Source organism: Oreochromis niloticus, unplaced genomic scaffold (assembly GCF_001858045.2).
Source record: "Oreochromis niloticus isolate F11D_XX unplaced genomic scaffold, O_niloticus_UMD_NMBU tig00001668_pilon, whole genome shotgun sequence".
NCBI lineage: Eukaryota > Metazoa > Chordata > Actinopteri > Cichliformes > Cichlidae > Oreochromis > Oreochromis niloticus.
Window position 1 is genome coordinate 121151 of NW_020327444.1, and position 15285 is coordinate 136435.

The window sequence follows — 15285 nt, forward strand, 5'->3', positions numbered from 1 at the left end:
CCGGGAGTTTCCGTGAAACCGAAAGTAAACAGTTGGTATGTTAATAACGGGCGTTACGCCCTCCATTGTCTTTTATCGACGGTTCCCAATATTTGTATGAGACACAAATCACAAATATTAAGAGTAACAGTGAGAAGTGTTTGGATTTAACTAACTTTGTGCAGGTTGCTGTTTCTTGCAGGAGGTTGAAGATGCTGCTGTTTCTCCTGCTCCTTATTAGCGGTAAGAAACTCTGTAAACAATGTTTATCTTGCACTCAGACCGAAGTTTGATCATTATCGCACAGGTAGATACACGCAGTGCGTGAGATCACCGATTTAATGATGTGTGGCTTTATTTGTAAGGGAGTAAGGGATGGTGTGAGAAAGTCTGGACCGACAGACTCAGTGCTTTGTGTTGAAAGTTTGAGTCTGGGGGAGGCTAACTAAGCTAGCCCGGCGACACGGGTCATGGCTGCAGGTCTGAAATAAAAGGCTTTGATCAGATAATCCTCTACATAACAAAACCACCATCATTCTTAGACAGGTGAAAGGAACAGGCACTGGAGTGGTCACCTATATCTGTTATTGTTCACAAAGTGTCACTCAGTGGGATATCACCAGTTAAACTTGAAAGCTTTTTGTTGTTGTTGTTGTTTTGTGCGGATGGCGGATTGTTTATTTCCTGGTTAATCTCGCATACTACCTCTGATCCGGTCACCGGAACTTTTCCCTTCTAAAAGCTGGTTTTGATTTCACCCTCTCGTTTCAAGAAAAATAGCACCAAGTCTATTTATTTCTTATCTTTTTTTAATTCCTGTGTTACATACCAGTACTTTACAGTAAATGTTACTTTCTATTCCAAATGACACAAAGTAAAAGTAATGCTTATCATAAAGACTGCTACATAAGAACAGACATAAATAATGAAATCGGGATAAACTTTAAAATCCCTTTTAAAGCAGCAGTGTGACGTTCAGGGTTCAGCTGCAGGTTTAACAACTGTTCAAACATATCAGGTTTTGGCAGGAACTGGAAAACACACAGTTTATGATGGCAATGAGTTGTATCACTCTGAGTCAGGTTTGTTCTCATGAATGGGAATTGTAGTACAACATTGTCTTCTATTTTATCGTCTCCTTTTACAAAGGATGCACCAGTGTCTGCTCTACTAAATTAGGTAATAAAAGAAACAGTTTAGTATTTAAAGGACTTTGATCATGACTGCACATACCTCAGGGCAGGGGTCTCAAACCTAAATGAGCTGTGGGCCATTGCTGGCACTTTATTTTCATGTGAGTGCCACTTTAGTGTTCAAGTAGTACAAAACAAACAAACAAATAAGAAAAAAAAACACTAAAATTTTCAAAAATTGTAGTGTTTGTTTTTTAAAATGTAAAATACTGTATAACAAGACAAAACTGCAAATGTAAATGCATTTTTTTCCCACTCTTAACGCACTGAAGCATTTTAATTGAACTACCAAATAAACAAATATGTACTCTCTTTCTGGCCAGACATGTGGCAGAAAGAAATTTATTTATTATAAAATACATTTATTCATAGATTTTTTAAAATAAAATAAAGATATATTCATAACTATTTCTTTATTTATAAATATATCTATGCATAAATGTATTTATAAAATACATTTATTTATATATTCATATATATAATTGTCAGGGACCAAGCAGTAAAGCATAAAGGACACAGGTGTTTAATTTAAAAAAGGGGTTTTATTGACCCAAAAGTATGAAAAGATTTTTAACAAAGCCAAAACGTAAACAGGCAGACCAATAAAAGAGGTCAACTCAATACACTAAACTCAAGATAACAATTAACAAAACTTCAAACCAAACATAAGACAAACTGACCTCCTGAAATGACACACGGGGAAAAACAAAATGGCTGCCATATAACCAACTAATACAAAACAATTAAACAAACATGAAACACCCCCCAGGCAATGAAGCATGTGGTTCTATCCAATTAGGCTGTCAGTGGTACTTCAGCTCTCCCAGCCCTTTGCTACACCTTTTGCCAGACAGGAGGAGAAGCCAAACCCCAGGTAACTCAAAGAAAGATGTATTAATATAACAAAACAGAACTTTGACCTTGCAGTGTTAATATGTGTGCACGCCATATAAACATTGGAAGGTGTGACGGAAAAATAAATACATTTAATAAAGAAACAATATTGAACAATAAGTAGAATATATTAAAGTAGTGACTGTAAATTAAACTAAAGTGAATCAACTGGTGGTGAGGTGTGGAGCTTACCATGTGTGGCATTCATCACAATAATGCAGATTTATTTTTTTAATATATCCTAATTCTAGAAAGCACTTTAAAACAACCACAGCTTACGCAAAGTGTTTAACATTGGAAGTAAATAATAAAATTACATAATATATAAATAATAGCCAAATGAAAGTAAAATAATTAATTAGTTAATTAGTGTCTCTTGTTATTAAATTAGCTATTATGTCTCACTGAGGTCAAAAGCAAAAGAATAAAGTTGGGTTTTCAGACGTGTTTTAAAAGTGGACAGTGAAGGGGCTGCTCTAACGTGCAAGGGCAAGTTATTCTATCATTTAGGAGCAACGATAGAAAAGGCCCTGTCCCCTCTGAGCTTCCAAGAGCAGGTGGTCAGCTGACCTAAGAGACTGATTCACAGATCAAATTTCCTTTGAAAATGTCATTTCTTGGTGAAGATATCACAACAGGATATCTGAAAACACAATGACATAGGAAGTTTTAAATGAATTATGAAAACTATGTAGTGGTGTGGAGTGAGCTCAGGTTAACAATCCATTAAAATTGGCTCTACAATTGGTTCTTTAAGGTCAACTTAATCATTCATTGCTCCAAAATTGATTCTACTTAAAAACTATGATTTCTACAATAACATGTCAAAGTTTACCTTTGACTTCTCTTCTAAAGGTCAATATATTGATCTGAAGGCAAAAGTGATAATAATGTTGTATAGAGCTCTTTACAATTGCAGTGTTTGGTTATATGCACATGGGAAATTATATATTGGAATTCTAAATATCACATTACTTTGAACTTCAGACCTCTTCTTCAAGGTCAGATTTTCATCCATCCATTCGCTTCCACTTATCCTGGAGCCTATCCCAGCTGTCATAGGGCGAGAGGCGGGGTACACCCTGGACAGGTCGCCAGTCTGTCGCAGGGCCAACACACAAGGACAGACAACCATTCACTCGCACATTCACACCTAGTGACAATTTGGATTATCCAATTAACCTATCCCCACAAGCTGCATGTCTTTGGACTGTGGGAGGAAGCCGGAGTACCCGGAGGGAACCCACGCAAACACGGGAAGAACATGCAAACTCCACACACAAAGACCCCGGCCTCATGGTGGAATTGAACTCAGGACCTTCTTGCTGTGTGGCAACAGTGCTAACCACTGTGCTGTCAGATTTTCATAAAATGTATTTTTTTTCGTTAAATCTCTGCTTAAAATTCTGCTGCCTTTGTTTTTTTATTGGCAACATTAAGGAAATGAGACTGGCATATGGGGATTAGAAATATTAGAGATGGACCGATCCGATATTACGTATCGGTCTGATACTGACCTAAATTACTGCATCGGATATCAGAGAGAAATAAAAAATGTAATCCGATCCGAAGTATCACAAAATCACCTCACAAAACGCGCTACTTTGCATAACCCAGCACGGCGATCAGCTGATTGCTTTTCTGCCACAAGTCCCGTCTCTCTTGTTTGTTTATCGCCCACTTTGCACTAGAAAGAGGAGACCAGTGGATAAACTACAGCAGCACGGTCCACGTTAGCTGCTCATGATTCAAGGCGTGGTATATTTCTGATTTTAAAGTGTCTGGCAGAACTGTAAAAAAAAAAAGTAAAACATAGGCGTGCATTCAAATGTACAGATTAAATTAATAACCACTGTCTTTTGCCTCACTAAACTTACTTTTAAGATGTTTGAGTTCAAATAACAAAATCATCTTAGCAATTTCAGTTTATACAAACAAATCACACAAAAGTCAGTGTAACCGACCATTTACCTTTTACTAGATCTTACAATAAATAAATATGTTCAGCCATTATTTATTCACTGATTACATTACATTACCTTTACCAAGCACAGGTACCCATTTCACTCTGTTAAACAAGCTTATTAAAGATTTTTTCAGTCTTACTGAGTAAATTTAGGTTTCATAGACAGATTAACTGTAAATAGTTCTCTCTCTGGTCCCTGAAATTTACCATTTGGACACAGACACAAACCCAAAGCATGCAGTTAACCTTGGTTTCTGTTTGTGTGTCCTCACAGGTTCCCAGCATTCCCTGGCTGAGGTGGTGGAAGTGTATAAGGAGGCTACGTCCGTCTTGGTGCCCTGCCAGTACTCGGGTATTATTCCTGAGAACAATCCCACAGTGATGTGGGCTCGTAACGATCTTGATCCCAAATGTGTTCACCTGCGACTAGAAGAAGGAGATGATCTCAAAATGCAAAACCAGCGTTACAGGGGGCGCACATCAATGACGTCTGACGCTCTGGAAACTGCAGACTTCAGCCTCACCCTCAGAAAACCAGAACTGAGCGACAGCGGCATCTACACCTGCTCCATCAGTGATGGAAGAGAAAAACTGGGACAGAGAAACATAGAGCTAAAGGTCAAAGGTCAGAAAGTAACTGCAACTGATTAGTAAAAAGCCCTATACTGGGTAAATTATACAATCTGATTTAGTTCATTTTTATTTATTTCTATTTTCTTAAAAAGGGTATCAAGTGTTCTTGGCTGGTCTGGCCTGACACTCAGAATGCCGTGTTCTCTGTGTTGTGTTATGTGTAGGATGAGATGAGTCAACTCTTGCTTTCCCAGCTGTTCACATAAAAACAAATTCAGCAGAGCAACTTCATATGACTGGGCATCTGCATGCACACCTTTAAGAAAGGGAGAAGAATAGCGGACAACATGAAAAACCACCTGCATGCTCCTATGACCAAACCTTAATTTGGCAAATTAGCATGTTACAATAAAGTGCTGTACTCAACAGGGAAACAAAAACACACACTAAGAACATCCAACAACACTGTGAGACAAAATGCATAAGCAGAACAATGTCTAAGGAGCTTGGAAAGAAAAGCGTCTGGACTTCTTTAAGTTGCTCGAAGATGTTTCACCTCTCATCCGAGAAGCTTCTTCAGTTCCATATATGTCCCAATATGTATATATATATATATATACATAACTTCTCTTAGTATATCTCAGCCCCTGGTTTGGGGGCCTATCTCCCGGCATCACACTCCCTGCCAGTGCCCTCAGCTGTTGGTGCACTGGTGGTTCTCGGCGTACATGCTGGGCTCTCAGGTATGTACTAGCTCACTGGCTTGGCGGGGCCTGGTTGGTGCCCTTGGCTCAGTCAGGCCTCTTCCGGGGGATGGGGAGCCCTTGGACCTCAGGCCTATGGGCCCGAAGCTCGATCCGGTCTGGCACAGCTGGCTGCTGGCAGAGCCTATGGGCTTCTGCACTGTGACTGCTCGGTGACGCCCCATCTGGAGCTCTCCTCATCTCCTTCCAGTAGGGTGACATAGCTGCCCCTCTGATGGTCCTCCTTGGGCTCTTGCGCTCTGGGGGACCACTACATGTCTGGGACCTTGATCTCCTCCATGCCTGCTTCATGCCCTGGGGGCCAGGGCTATGGCTCCTGACACCTACCATTAGACACTGACATGGAGTGAAATGATCTCTAAGGCCAAGAACATCAACTGAGCAGTGATGTTCACACCATCTTGGTTGGCTGCTGCCTCTAAACAAATGCTTTGTCATTCTTGTGTGCTGCTCAATAAGATTCAGTATTTATTATTTACTGTTATCTATGCTTAAGATGGCTTTTGTTGTAGTTTCCCTATACTGTACTTTTTCTTTTTCTTTCTTTTTTTTCTCTCTCAGCGGGTGGTAAAGCAGATTTTTATTGTCATTTTCTCTGTTCATCTTCTCCTCTAATGTTTTCGTCTCCTTTTGTTAACTCTCTTCTCAACTTCTCTTTTCTTCTTATTACTATTTCGTGGCCCAGAGTCATGTCCAGTCTAATTGTAATAACTTCTACAGCTACTATTTTGCTGTATTGTCCTCTCAGACCATCAGGTGAAGATAAAAGTGGAGAAAGGGTCACACTCCGTCATCCTGCCCTGCAAAACAACACCTGAACTGCCTGATGACACGAGAGTGGAGTGGACTCATTTGGATGTAGAAATCATGATGGTCCATGTGTATTCAAACAAAAGTGAGAACCTTAAGAAACAGGACGACCTTTACTGTGGTCGCACAAAGATGAATAAAGACCTGCTGAGAACTGGAGACCTCAGTCTGACCCTGAAATACCCCACAGAGAGAGACAGTGGAGGATACATCTGCACCATCTACAGGGACAAAGACATCCTGAGACAGAAAGTAGTGCTGCAGGTCAAAGGTCAGTGCTGTCAGTGATACAAAAACATGCCAAAGGTCAGAGTATAGATGCAGATGAGAAAGTAGAGGTGATTTTCTTTTCCTCTCTACAGAACCATTTCCATCCTGGGCCATAGCTCTCATAATTCTTCTGGTTCTTCTTGTTTCTGGAGGTCTTCTATTTTATTTCCGGCACTATTTCATGTCAGGTGAGTGTCTCCTACTACACTACCCATAATGCCGATGGTTAGCAGGTGTCCTCTGGTGGCTCCTTGACTGCGGCTCACACAAACTTGTTCCAGAAGCTGAAAGAGTTGAGAGTTACAAACAGCTGATACAGAGAGCTGAAGAGAAACTTCCAGGTTTGTTCCTGTCAGTCAGAAAACCTCCTTCAGACTCAGTCATTGATCAGTGAAACAGCTCCACAACATGACTTTACTAAACAGTGTGTGTGCTTCACTGCATTGATCTGACACAGAGGCTGCATGTGGACAAGCTGTTCTTCTTCTGTGGTGGTAAACAGCAGGCTGACATGGAAACATGTGCTGACAGTAAATGTTGCAGCAGCTTCAGTAAATGTTCCTCCTTGAGTTGTGCTCAGTCATGTGGTGGAGAGCTTCAGATGTTCAGAGCAGACACTTGAGATCTTCATGGTTTCTGTGCTGATGTGTGTGAGACATGGCCGACTGTGGAGGCTCAGTCTGTCTGTTCTTCTGCTCTTCATCCAACATGTCTGCAGCACTTTACAGGACGCTGCAGACTAGTTACCAAAGAACGAGTCAGGAACACATCAGGAACAAACTGAGACACAATCTGACTGAGACTAGAAGACAAGGAGGGGACAGGGAGGTCATGTGACCATCACAGCTGCTGCTCATGTCATCATGTTGTCCTTTGTCCTCTCAGGTTACAAGGTGGTGGTGGATTCAGGGGTGGAGTCTGTCCAGCTGCCCTGCAAAATCATTCTTCCCCCAGCTAACAATGCTAAAGTGGAGTGGCAGAACAGAAACAACAGGATCGTCCACGTGTATGAGAACGGCTCTGATCAGCCTGGAGAACAGGACGAGGTTTATAGAGACCGAACAAAAATGAAGAGAAACTTACTGGAACCTGGAGACTTCAGTCTGACCCTGAAATACCCCACAGACAAAGACACAAACACCTACACCTGCACCGTCTACAACAGGGCACTGAAAAGCCCATTGAGGAAAAACGTCGAGCTGATAGTCAGAGGTCAGTGATGTAGATACAGATCAAAGGTCAGAGCACTACTTTGTTTTTATTTGCATTTCATTTGATACCCAGTTGTGAACTTTTTCAGACAAATTTCTATCCGTAATTCATGGCGACTGCTGGGGAACTTCCCATGATGCACTGAGCATATCTTTCTCTCTCTCTTCACTCCATGTTTTCCAACACCACCTGTATTAATGATTAATAATTACTCAACTCTATCTTACTTTCACACAGTGGGTCTTCAGTGCTGTCTTCCTCCACTGAACCCCAACCTGTCATAACTGCACCTCTGTGAGACTGTGGAACTTCCTGTTAAAAGAAAGGTTTTCCTGGCCACTGTCACCAAATAGTTGCTCATAGGGAACCTGATTTGGTGGTCCCTCTCCAGGGCATCTGGACTCTATTGATGATCAATGAAAATTAATACTAAGTTAAGTCAGTTATTGAACTGACATCAGTTTTAGTTATTACTGGAACTCTGTTATATATCTTGGAGTCCAAATAACTAAAGAGACTTTCTTTACATGCTGATAATTAATTTGCAATCATGGGATGCTGAATCATTTCTGATGGAAATAGAAGATATTTAAGCATATGTGGTTCTAAATGGCTATGACAGTGATGGGTTGATTTTCATAGATTTCAGCTCTCCTAACTACACCTATTTGTAATTTCATCCCGTCACATTTCTTTTCCACATATTTGGCCTGAAGGGAGAAGAAAAAGGCCTGACAGAGCAAAATGGTTAAATAACAAAGTTTAATTTAAAAGGTCTCCACACAAGGAGCGGGCAACACACAGCCCTGCACTACTGATTACTAGCAGCAAACTCCAAACTGCTCCCAGTATGAGAAACTGTCAAAACACAACACTGAGGTGCTCCATTCTTCGGGCTGGGTCTCCAACAACCCTTGAAAGTAGATCTCAGCTAGCTTTTAAAATGTCTGAAGACTAATTGTTGAGAGAGCCCACTTACAGTGAAAGGAGTGTCAGATGGGGGAAAAAATGCAAGAGAGAAAGTGGGAGCACCACACAGATACACCCACCCAGCCCCATAGCATGTAACAGAGCCAATCAGGAACTTTCAGACTAATCAGGAGATAAAGATTTGGATCTTAAACATGGCTATCGTTACAGCTGAATATATTTATTAGTGAGACTGGTGCATTGTTGTGTTTGATTACTTTGAAGTGTTTCAAGAAGATTCAGTGAGTTAAAATGGAAATGCTAATCAGCGTTACCATATTAGCCATCTAGCTGTTATGCCATGTTGTTACTGCTTCTGACGTCATCATGTTGTGCTTTGCTGTCCTCTCAGTCCCCGAGGTTGTCAAAGTGGATTCAGGGAAGGCTGTTGTCGAGCTGCCCTGCAAAGCCACTGTTCCCCTGCCTGAAGATGCAAAAGTGGAGTGGATAGACGGTGATAATGACAAGGTTCACGTGTATCAGAACGGCTCTGACCAGCCTGATGAGCAGGATCAGATTTATAGAGACCGAACTAAGATGAATAAAGACCTGCTGAAAACGTCTGGGGACGTCAGCCTGACCCTGAAGTACCCCACAGACAATGACATCACAACCTACACCTGCACCGTCTATAACAGTAAAGGAAATGTCCTAATGAAGAAACAAGTGATGCTCAAGGTCAAAGGTCAGTGCACACTTAATAACAGAGGCATGGTAAAAGTACATTTATTGGACCTACAGCTAGAAGCTACATTTACCTTGAAGGGTGTTGATCACGTACTTTGATTTGAAACAAACTAACAGAAAATAAACAGGAGATCTTATTAGCGTTGGAGGCCTAGAATTTACCACCCACACCCATTGCAGCAGCTCCACTCTTGTTCAGTGGTTTTGGAATTATGACTGGGTTTGTTTTAGAGGCCTGGAGAGTAGTTTGTTAGTTTTAAAAGGCTAAAATAATCTGTAACAGCTGTTTATTACAGAAGAGGATTAGGGACAGTGAAAAAAACAAATTGGCGCATTTTTGTTCCCTTTTCCAGAGTTCTGGAAAAGGGAACAAAAAAAAAGACGTGCCCACTTTTTTTCTCCCAGTAGCCCTAATCTCTTTCGAAATTTATATTAATGTGGACTGATACTCAAGTTTTTACCTTTACTGTTTCACAAAGTGTTAAAAAGGGAATGTCCATGTTTTAGACTCTTTGAATGAAGGATTTCATTAAAGAAGTTTAGCAGGAGCAAATCAAAAGCAGAATCAAATAACAATAATTCCAAAACCAAGTCACTTAATCACACTTATCTATTTAACCTTCTCTGAGCTAATGTTGATTTGGTTATAATCTTTATTCTGTGCTAATTTCTGTGTGGGGATAATCTAGTAGGAAAGGAGCCAAGTTCTTTAAAGTTATATTCCAGTAGGAAACAATCAAAATGCAAATCCTCTTGAATTTATAATCCAACACGGTAAAAATGAGTAGAGAAAAAGTAAAACATGGCTGTGGTTAATCCCTTTTGCTGTACTTGGTACATTTTATCACTGTGAACTCCTAGAGTCCAATTACATGATTTCTTCTGCTCATTGCAAGAACTAGAGGAAGAAACAGCTCTAAATTTTCCTCATGTGCTCATTTGCATCACTCCTCTCTCTCTCATCCTGTTTTTCTCTGAAAATCTAATCATTGTTGACATATCATCACCTGATGTCCAGCCATACCTTATCATTCATAATAACTTATAAACCAAAAACTAGGCATTTTGTGCAGTGTGACCTTTAAACAGTTGGGGAAACAGGACATATGGAAGTTAAGGGACATGGCAGGTCTACAAAAATGAACACTATCTGGAAGTAAAATCCTGAAGAACAGAAAATCCAGCAGGAATCTGGCACAACACCTGAGAGATCCATGTGGACTTTCAGTTGTTCCATCTACTGTTTGCCTGTAATTCTGAAATGGCCCCACTGAACAGTTGGTGGAGGCTCTGTTAAGGTTTTGGGCTGAACTAGGCTGTATTACCTAACAATACACAAAGAGGCAACTACTTAAAGAGGTCTTGAAGCGCCTGTTATTGTAGGCAATATAAATGAAACTGAAGTGAATTTAATATTTGGTATGACCACTTTTAAAATTGAAAATAAGCTCAATTCACTTCATTGTAGTTTCAATTGACATTATAACTGTGTCAGAATTTGTAAAACTCAGACAAAATCCTGGCAATCCTCCTGGCACTTAACAGCCTACACTATGTTACTCTGTTTGTGTCGGGGGACCCGATCCTTGGGGTGGACCAATTTTGGGCGCAGCCTGTTTTGGGGTTTAAAAGCCACAGAGATGCAGTGTTTAGAAAAAATGTGTCTCAACTGCTCCGATACTCCTGACACGGGATCACGATAGGTTTTCGCTTGAGCAGCCGTTCTGCCGGAGGTTTCTTCCTGTTAAAAGGGAGTTTTTCCTTCCCACTGTTGCCAAAGTGTTTGCTCATAAGGGGTCATATGATTGTTGGGTTTTTCTCTGTATGTATTCTCATAGGGTCTACCTTATAATATAAAGCATCTTGAGGCGACGGTTGTTGTTAAAATTCAATTGAATTCTTGAGCGCAGAGTTAAGGAGGCTATTTATGTGAAAAGGGAAAGATCATCTCTGAATCGAGGAGGGAGCCTAACGGTACATCTGTCACCATCTTACAATGCTGTGATTGTAGCCATTCCCCAGCTCTCTGTGAATGATAGTCATAGTCTTTGTCAATCGTCATGATTATGTATACCAGTGATCATAAACTGACCTCCAGCCCATTGTTCCTTCAGTGGGCTGGTTTCAGTCGTTATGCAAATGCACTGTTTATAAGATTGGGGAAACCTGCAGTCAGCTGATACTGAAGAAGTCACTTGGATTTGTTACAAAACATTTCTCCCACTGAAAATTCTACATCCAGATGAACAGAATCAACTTTTTGGGATATCCATAATATTTCCCTTCATCCAGGAAAAACTGTTCAGTGCTGCTGCTGTCTAACCAGCTCATGTTTTTCTTTGATATCCCCTCAGTTCACCAGCAGGAGGAGACTTCAGGAAAGGAGTTTGTCAAGCTTCCCTTTAATATCAAACCTGATCTGCTTGAAGGAGCTAAAGTGGAGTGGACAGACAAGGACAACAGGAAGGTCCAGGTGTATCACAACACCTCTGACCTTAATGAATTACAGCATCGTTTTTACAGACACCGAACAGAGATGAATGAAGGTCTCATCAAAGCTGGAGATCTTAATTTAACACTAAAACACCCCACAGACTGGGACAGTGGCATCTACACCTGTACTGTCTACAACAGGTATAGAAAGATCCGGATGAAGAAACAAGTGGAGCTGAAAGTCAGAGGTCAGTGTCGTACATACAAATCAAAAAAGTCAAACATTACTTATGTCCTGTCCTCCTCCACTCACCCAAACTGGTCACGGCAGATGCACCTCGCCCCCACCCAATCACTCAATCACCTCTAAAGCTGCTTTATCTTTTACATTTCTGACCTCTGTTATGTCCTGCTGTGCTTCTGTACTCCAGCTTTCTCTACAGCTGTGAAATCCCGCTGCTGCTGTGTCTGTCAGCTCATAATGTGTTTGTTGTCTTTTCAGTCTGTCAGGTAGAGGTGGAGGAGGGGGCAGAGTCTGTCCAGCTGCCATTCAAAACCACAGAAAACCTGCCTGAAGATGCTAAAGTGGAGTGGAGACACTATGACCCATTTAGGACCATTTATGTGTATCAAAACGGCTCTGACCAGCCTGACAAACAGGACCAAGCTTATGTGGACCGAATACAGATGAATGAAGACCTGCTGAAAACTGGAGACCTCAGTCTGACCCTGAAGCAGCCCACAGTGACAGACAGTGGAGAATACAGATGTGAAGTGGACAGCACACAGATCTACAGATACAAAACTGTGCTGCTCAAAGTCAAAGGTTTGTGTCTGTGTGCCTGTGTGTGCACGCAGCTGTGTGTGTGTGTGTGTCTGACTGTGTTGTGTCTCCTCTGCAGGGAGAGTTCAGGTCCAGGATCAAACAGGGGACATCAGGAACAGAAGCAGCTCCATTGATCCGACTCCTCTGATGGCTGATCAATCAGTTTGATCTGTGTGTTCTTTGATTATTGATCAGTGTCGTATGTGATACTGAATATATCTGAAAGCGACTGCTGTTTGAATGGTCATGTGGCATTAAATCCTTCTTTTACGTCACTGACACAAGACAGACGCCAATTATTACCGCTAAGGAAGCGCCTGAGAACGCTTCCTGGCCATCCAGTGAAGCTGTTGGGAAGACAACGCTGGAGAAACGTGAACATTTTATTTGTGAGGAATGGGACAAAATAATTTCTAGGTTCATATGGCAGGGGAAAAAACCACGGATTAAGTACCAAACTATCCAGTTAGCTAAAGATAAAGGGGGGTTGGGGTTCCCATGTTTGAAAGATTATTATATTTCAGTTCAATTTAGGATATTAGTGTGTTGGTGTAATGCAGACTACCAAGCGAGATGGAAAGAAATAGAAACAGAAACAGAGGCCTTAAAAGATTTTCCAATTCAGGCAAGTTTAGGAGATGTGAGACTTATTAAAAAACAAATTAATCAAGGAAACCAATGGATTAACTTGCCTTTAAAACTTTGGTCACAATTTCTTAATAGGAACGATTGGAATGAAGAGGCCAGGATTTTAAGATGGTGCGCTTATGATTTTGACTTTTTACCCAATAAGTTAGATGTAAGATATAAAAAATGGGCAGGACAAGGCTTAATGGCATATTGTATGTTTTATGATATGGGAATTCTTAGGGACTTCCAATCACTAAAAGATCAATACCAGTTAAGCAAAATGGATTTTTTTAGATTTCTCCAAATTAGGCATCACATACATAACTTTATACCTAAAAGAACAGATCTTTTCTCTCTTCCTGTTTTGAATATATTTGTCAAGGCTTACCAGGCAGATCCTGGCCTCAAGGTGATTTCTAGATTGTATAAGGGTATACAAGAGGTTAAGAAGTGGAATACTGCCTACATTAAAAAAATGGGAAAGGGAAACAAATACAGCAATTTTAAATGATATTTGGTATCAGCAGTGTGTTTTTCAGTGGAGAATTTCTAGTTCTAATATATGGAGATGTTTTGGTTGGAAGAGTCTCTGTAGGTTTTTTATTACCCCTGCACAAAGTAAACATTATTCTATTCACTCCAGCTGTTGGAGAAAATGTGGGGCCCAAGGAATAAAACATTTCCACTTGTTTTGGTCATGCCCATTGATCAACACTTTTTGGGTATCGATTCATTCTGAGTTACAGATCATTTTTAGTATGCAACTTCCCTTTAATTGGGATGAACTTTTGTTTGGATATTTATACTCTGTGAATGTAGATAAAACGTCCAAGCTGTTGTATGGTATTCTGAGTCTGGCTGCCCGTAAGACTATTACCAAGAAATGGCTTAGTGTGAAAATTCCATCACTTAATGACTGGTATGAGATTGTTTATGGGATGTTTAAAATGGAAAGAATTACTTTCATTAATAGACTCCAATATGACATATTTAATGATATTTGGGATAAATGGAAACATTACATTTTGTCAAGGAGATCCGATTTTGTTTGAATCTCTGTAATTATTTATGCCATATTTCTGAATGGTTATGTGTATAAATGTATTTGTCATTATGTATGAGTGTATAGGCGAATACATATGTATGTAGGTATGTGTATGTATGACTAAGTATAGTGTGTGTATACACACTAGATGGTACACCCGTTTGTTTATTTTTGATTATTTGATTATTTTGGGTTATCTGTGCTCTTATAGGTTGTTTATCAAAAAATACAATATAAAAAAAGAACATTTTATTTGTACTGTATCATCTGCAGATTCTGACAGAAATCTGCAACTATCCTTTGAAGCACCGCTCCTCTAAAACAGCAATAAGGATAATTATTAGGTTATCTACATTATTATGTAACAAAATAAGTTAAGGCAAAAATTGGGAAACATAAAGTCCGAACTCTTTATATTAAGGGCCATCAGTCAAACAATACTGTTTGCTCTGGGTCTAAACAGAGCGCGTTGTGTGTGAAGTCTTGTTTTGCGCATGCGGGCCGCTTTGAGCGTTCACACTAGAGCACGTTTGCTGTCGCATTTTATTTGTAGTGTGAACAAGCAGACAAAAAAATTGGATTTGATCAAAAAATCGGAATTCTGCATTAAGACCTGCAGTGTGAACGTAGCCTAATTGATCAGCAGCAGTTGCTGATGTGTTTCAGGGATCCTGCAGCTTCAGAAAAATTGGACTTTTTAATGTGACTCAAAATAAAATTTATGACCAATTTAACAAACTCACAGGAACCTGTAAATAAATAAAACCTCTTTCTTTGTTTTGTTTTTGGTATTACGTATTACGTCTATTTATGTAATAATATATTTTCAGACAATTGCTGTGTAAGTTTATTTATCATGTGTGGTATTCAATATATGCAGTACAAATGCATTTAACATTTGAGTTTTTATTCATTGAAATCATAAAGAATGAAATCTACAATAAACTGTTCACTGTGTGATTAAAAAAAATATGATTTCTAAAAAGGTTCTGAAGTAAAAATCTTACAAGTTGTTTACAGTCGATGATTAAAAA

At 39.9% G+C, this 15285-nt stretch overlaps 1 protein-coding gene across 1 annotated transcript; it reads left to right on the plus strand.

Annotated features, from left to right (window-relative positions):
* On the plus strand, positions 1 to 14568 carry LOC102077819 (uncharacterized). Its single transcript, XM_019355099.2, has 9 exons — positions 1 to 222; positions 4307 to 4657; positions 6118 to 6450; positions 6542 to 6637; positions 7335 to 7661; positions 8983 to 9315; positions 11672 to 11998; positions 12253 to 12576; positions 12653 to 14568. Exons 1-9 carry the CDS (start codon positions 192 to 194, stop codon positions 12742 to 12744), a joined length of 2214 nt encoding a protein of 737 aa, XP_019210644.1. The 5' UTR covers positions 1 to 191; the 3' UTR covers positions 12745 to 14568.
* The last annotated feature ends 717 nt before the right edge of the window (positions 14569 to 15285 follow it).

Coding starts and splice junctions, on each gene's coding strand:
- LOC102077819 (XM_019355099.2), top strand. CDS start 192: ATGCTGCTGTTTCTCCTGCTCCTTATTAGCG. Junction 4,658..6,117: donor CATAGAGCTAAAGGTCAAAG/GTCAGAAAGTAA, acceptor TTGTCCTCTCAG/ACCATCAGGTGAAGATAAAA. Junction 12,577..12,652: donor TGTGCTGCTCAAAGTCAAAG/GTTTGTGTCTGT, acceptor TCTCCTCTGCAG/GGAGAGTTCAGGTCCAGGAT.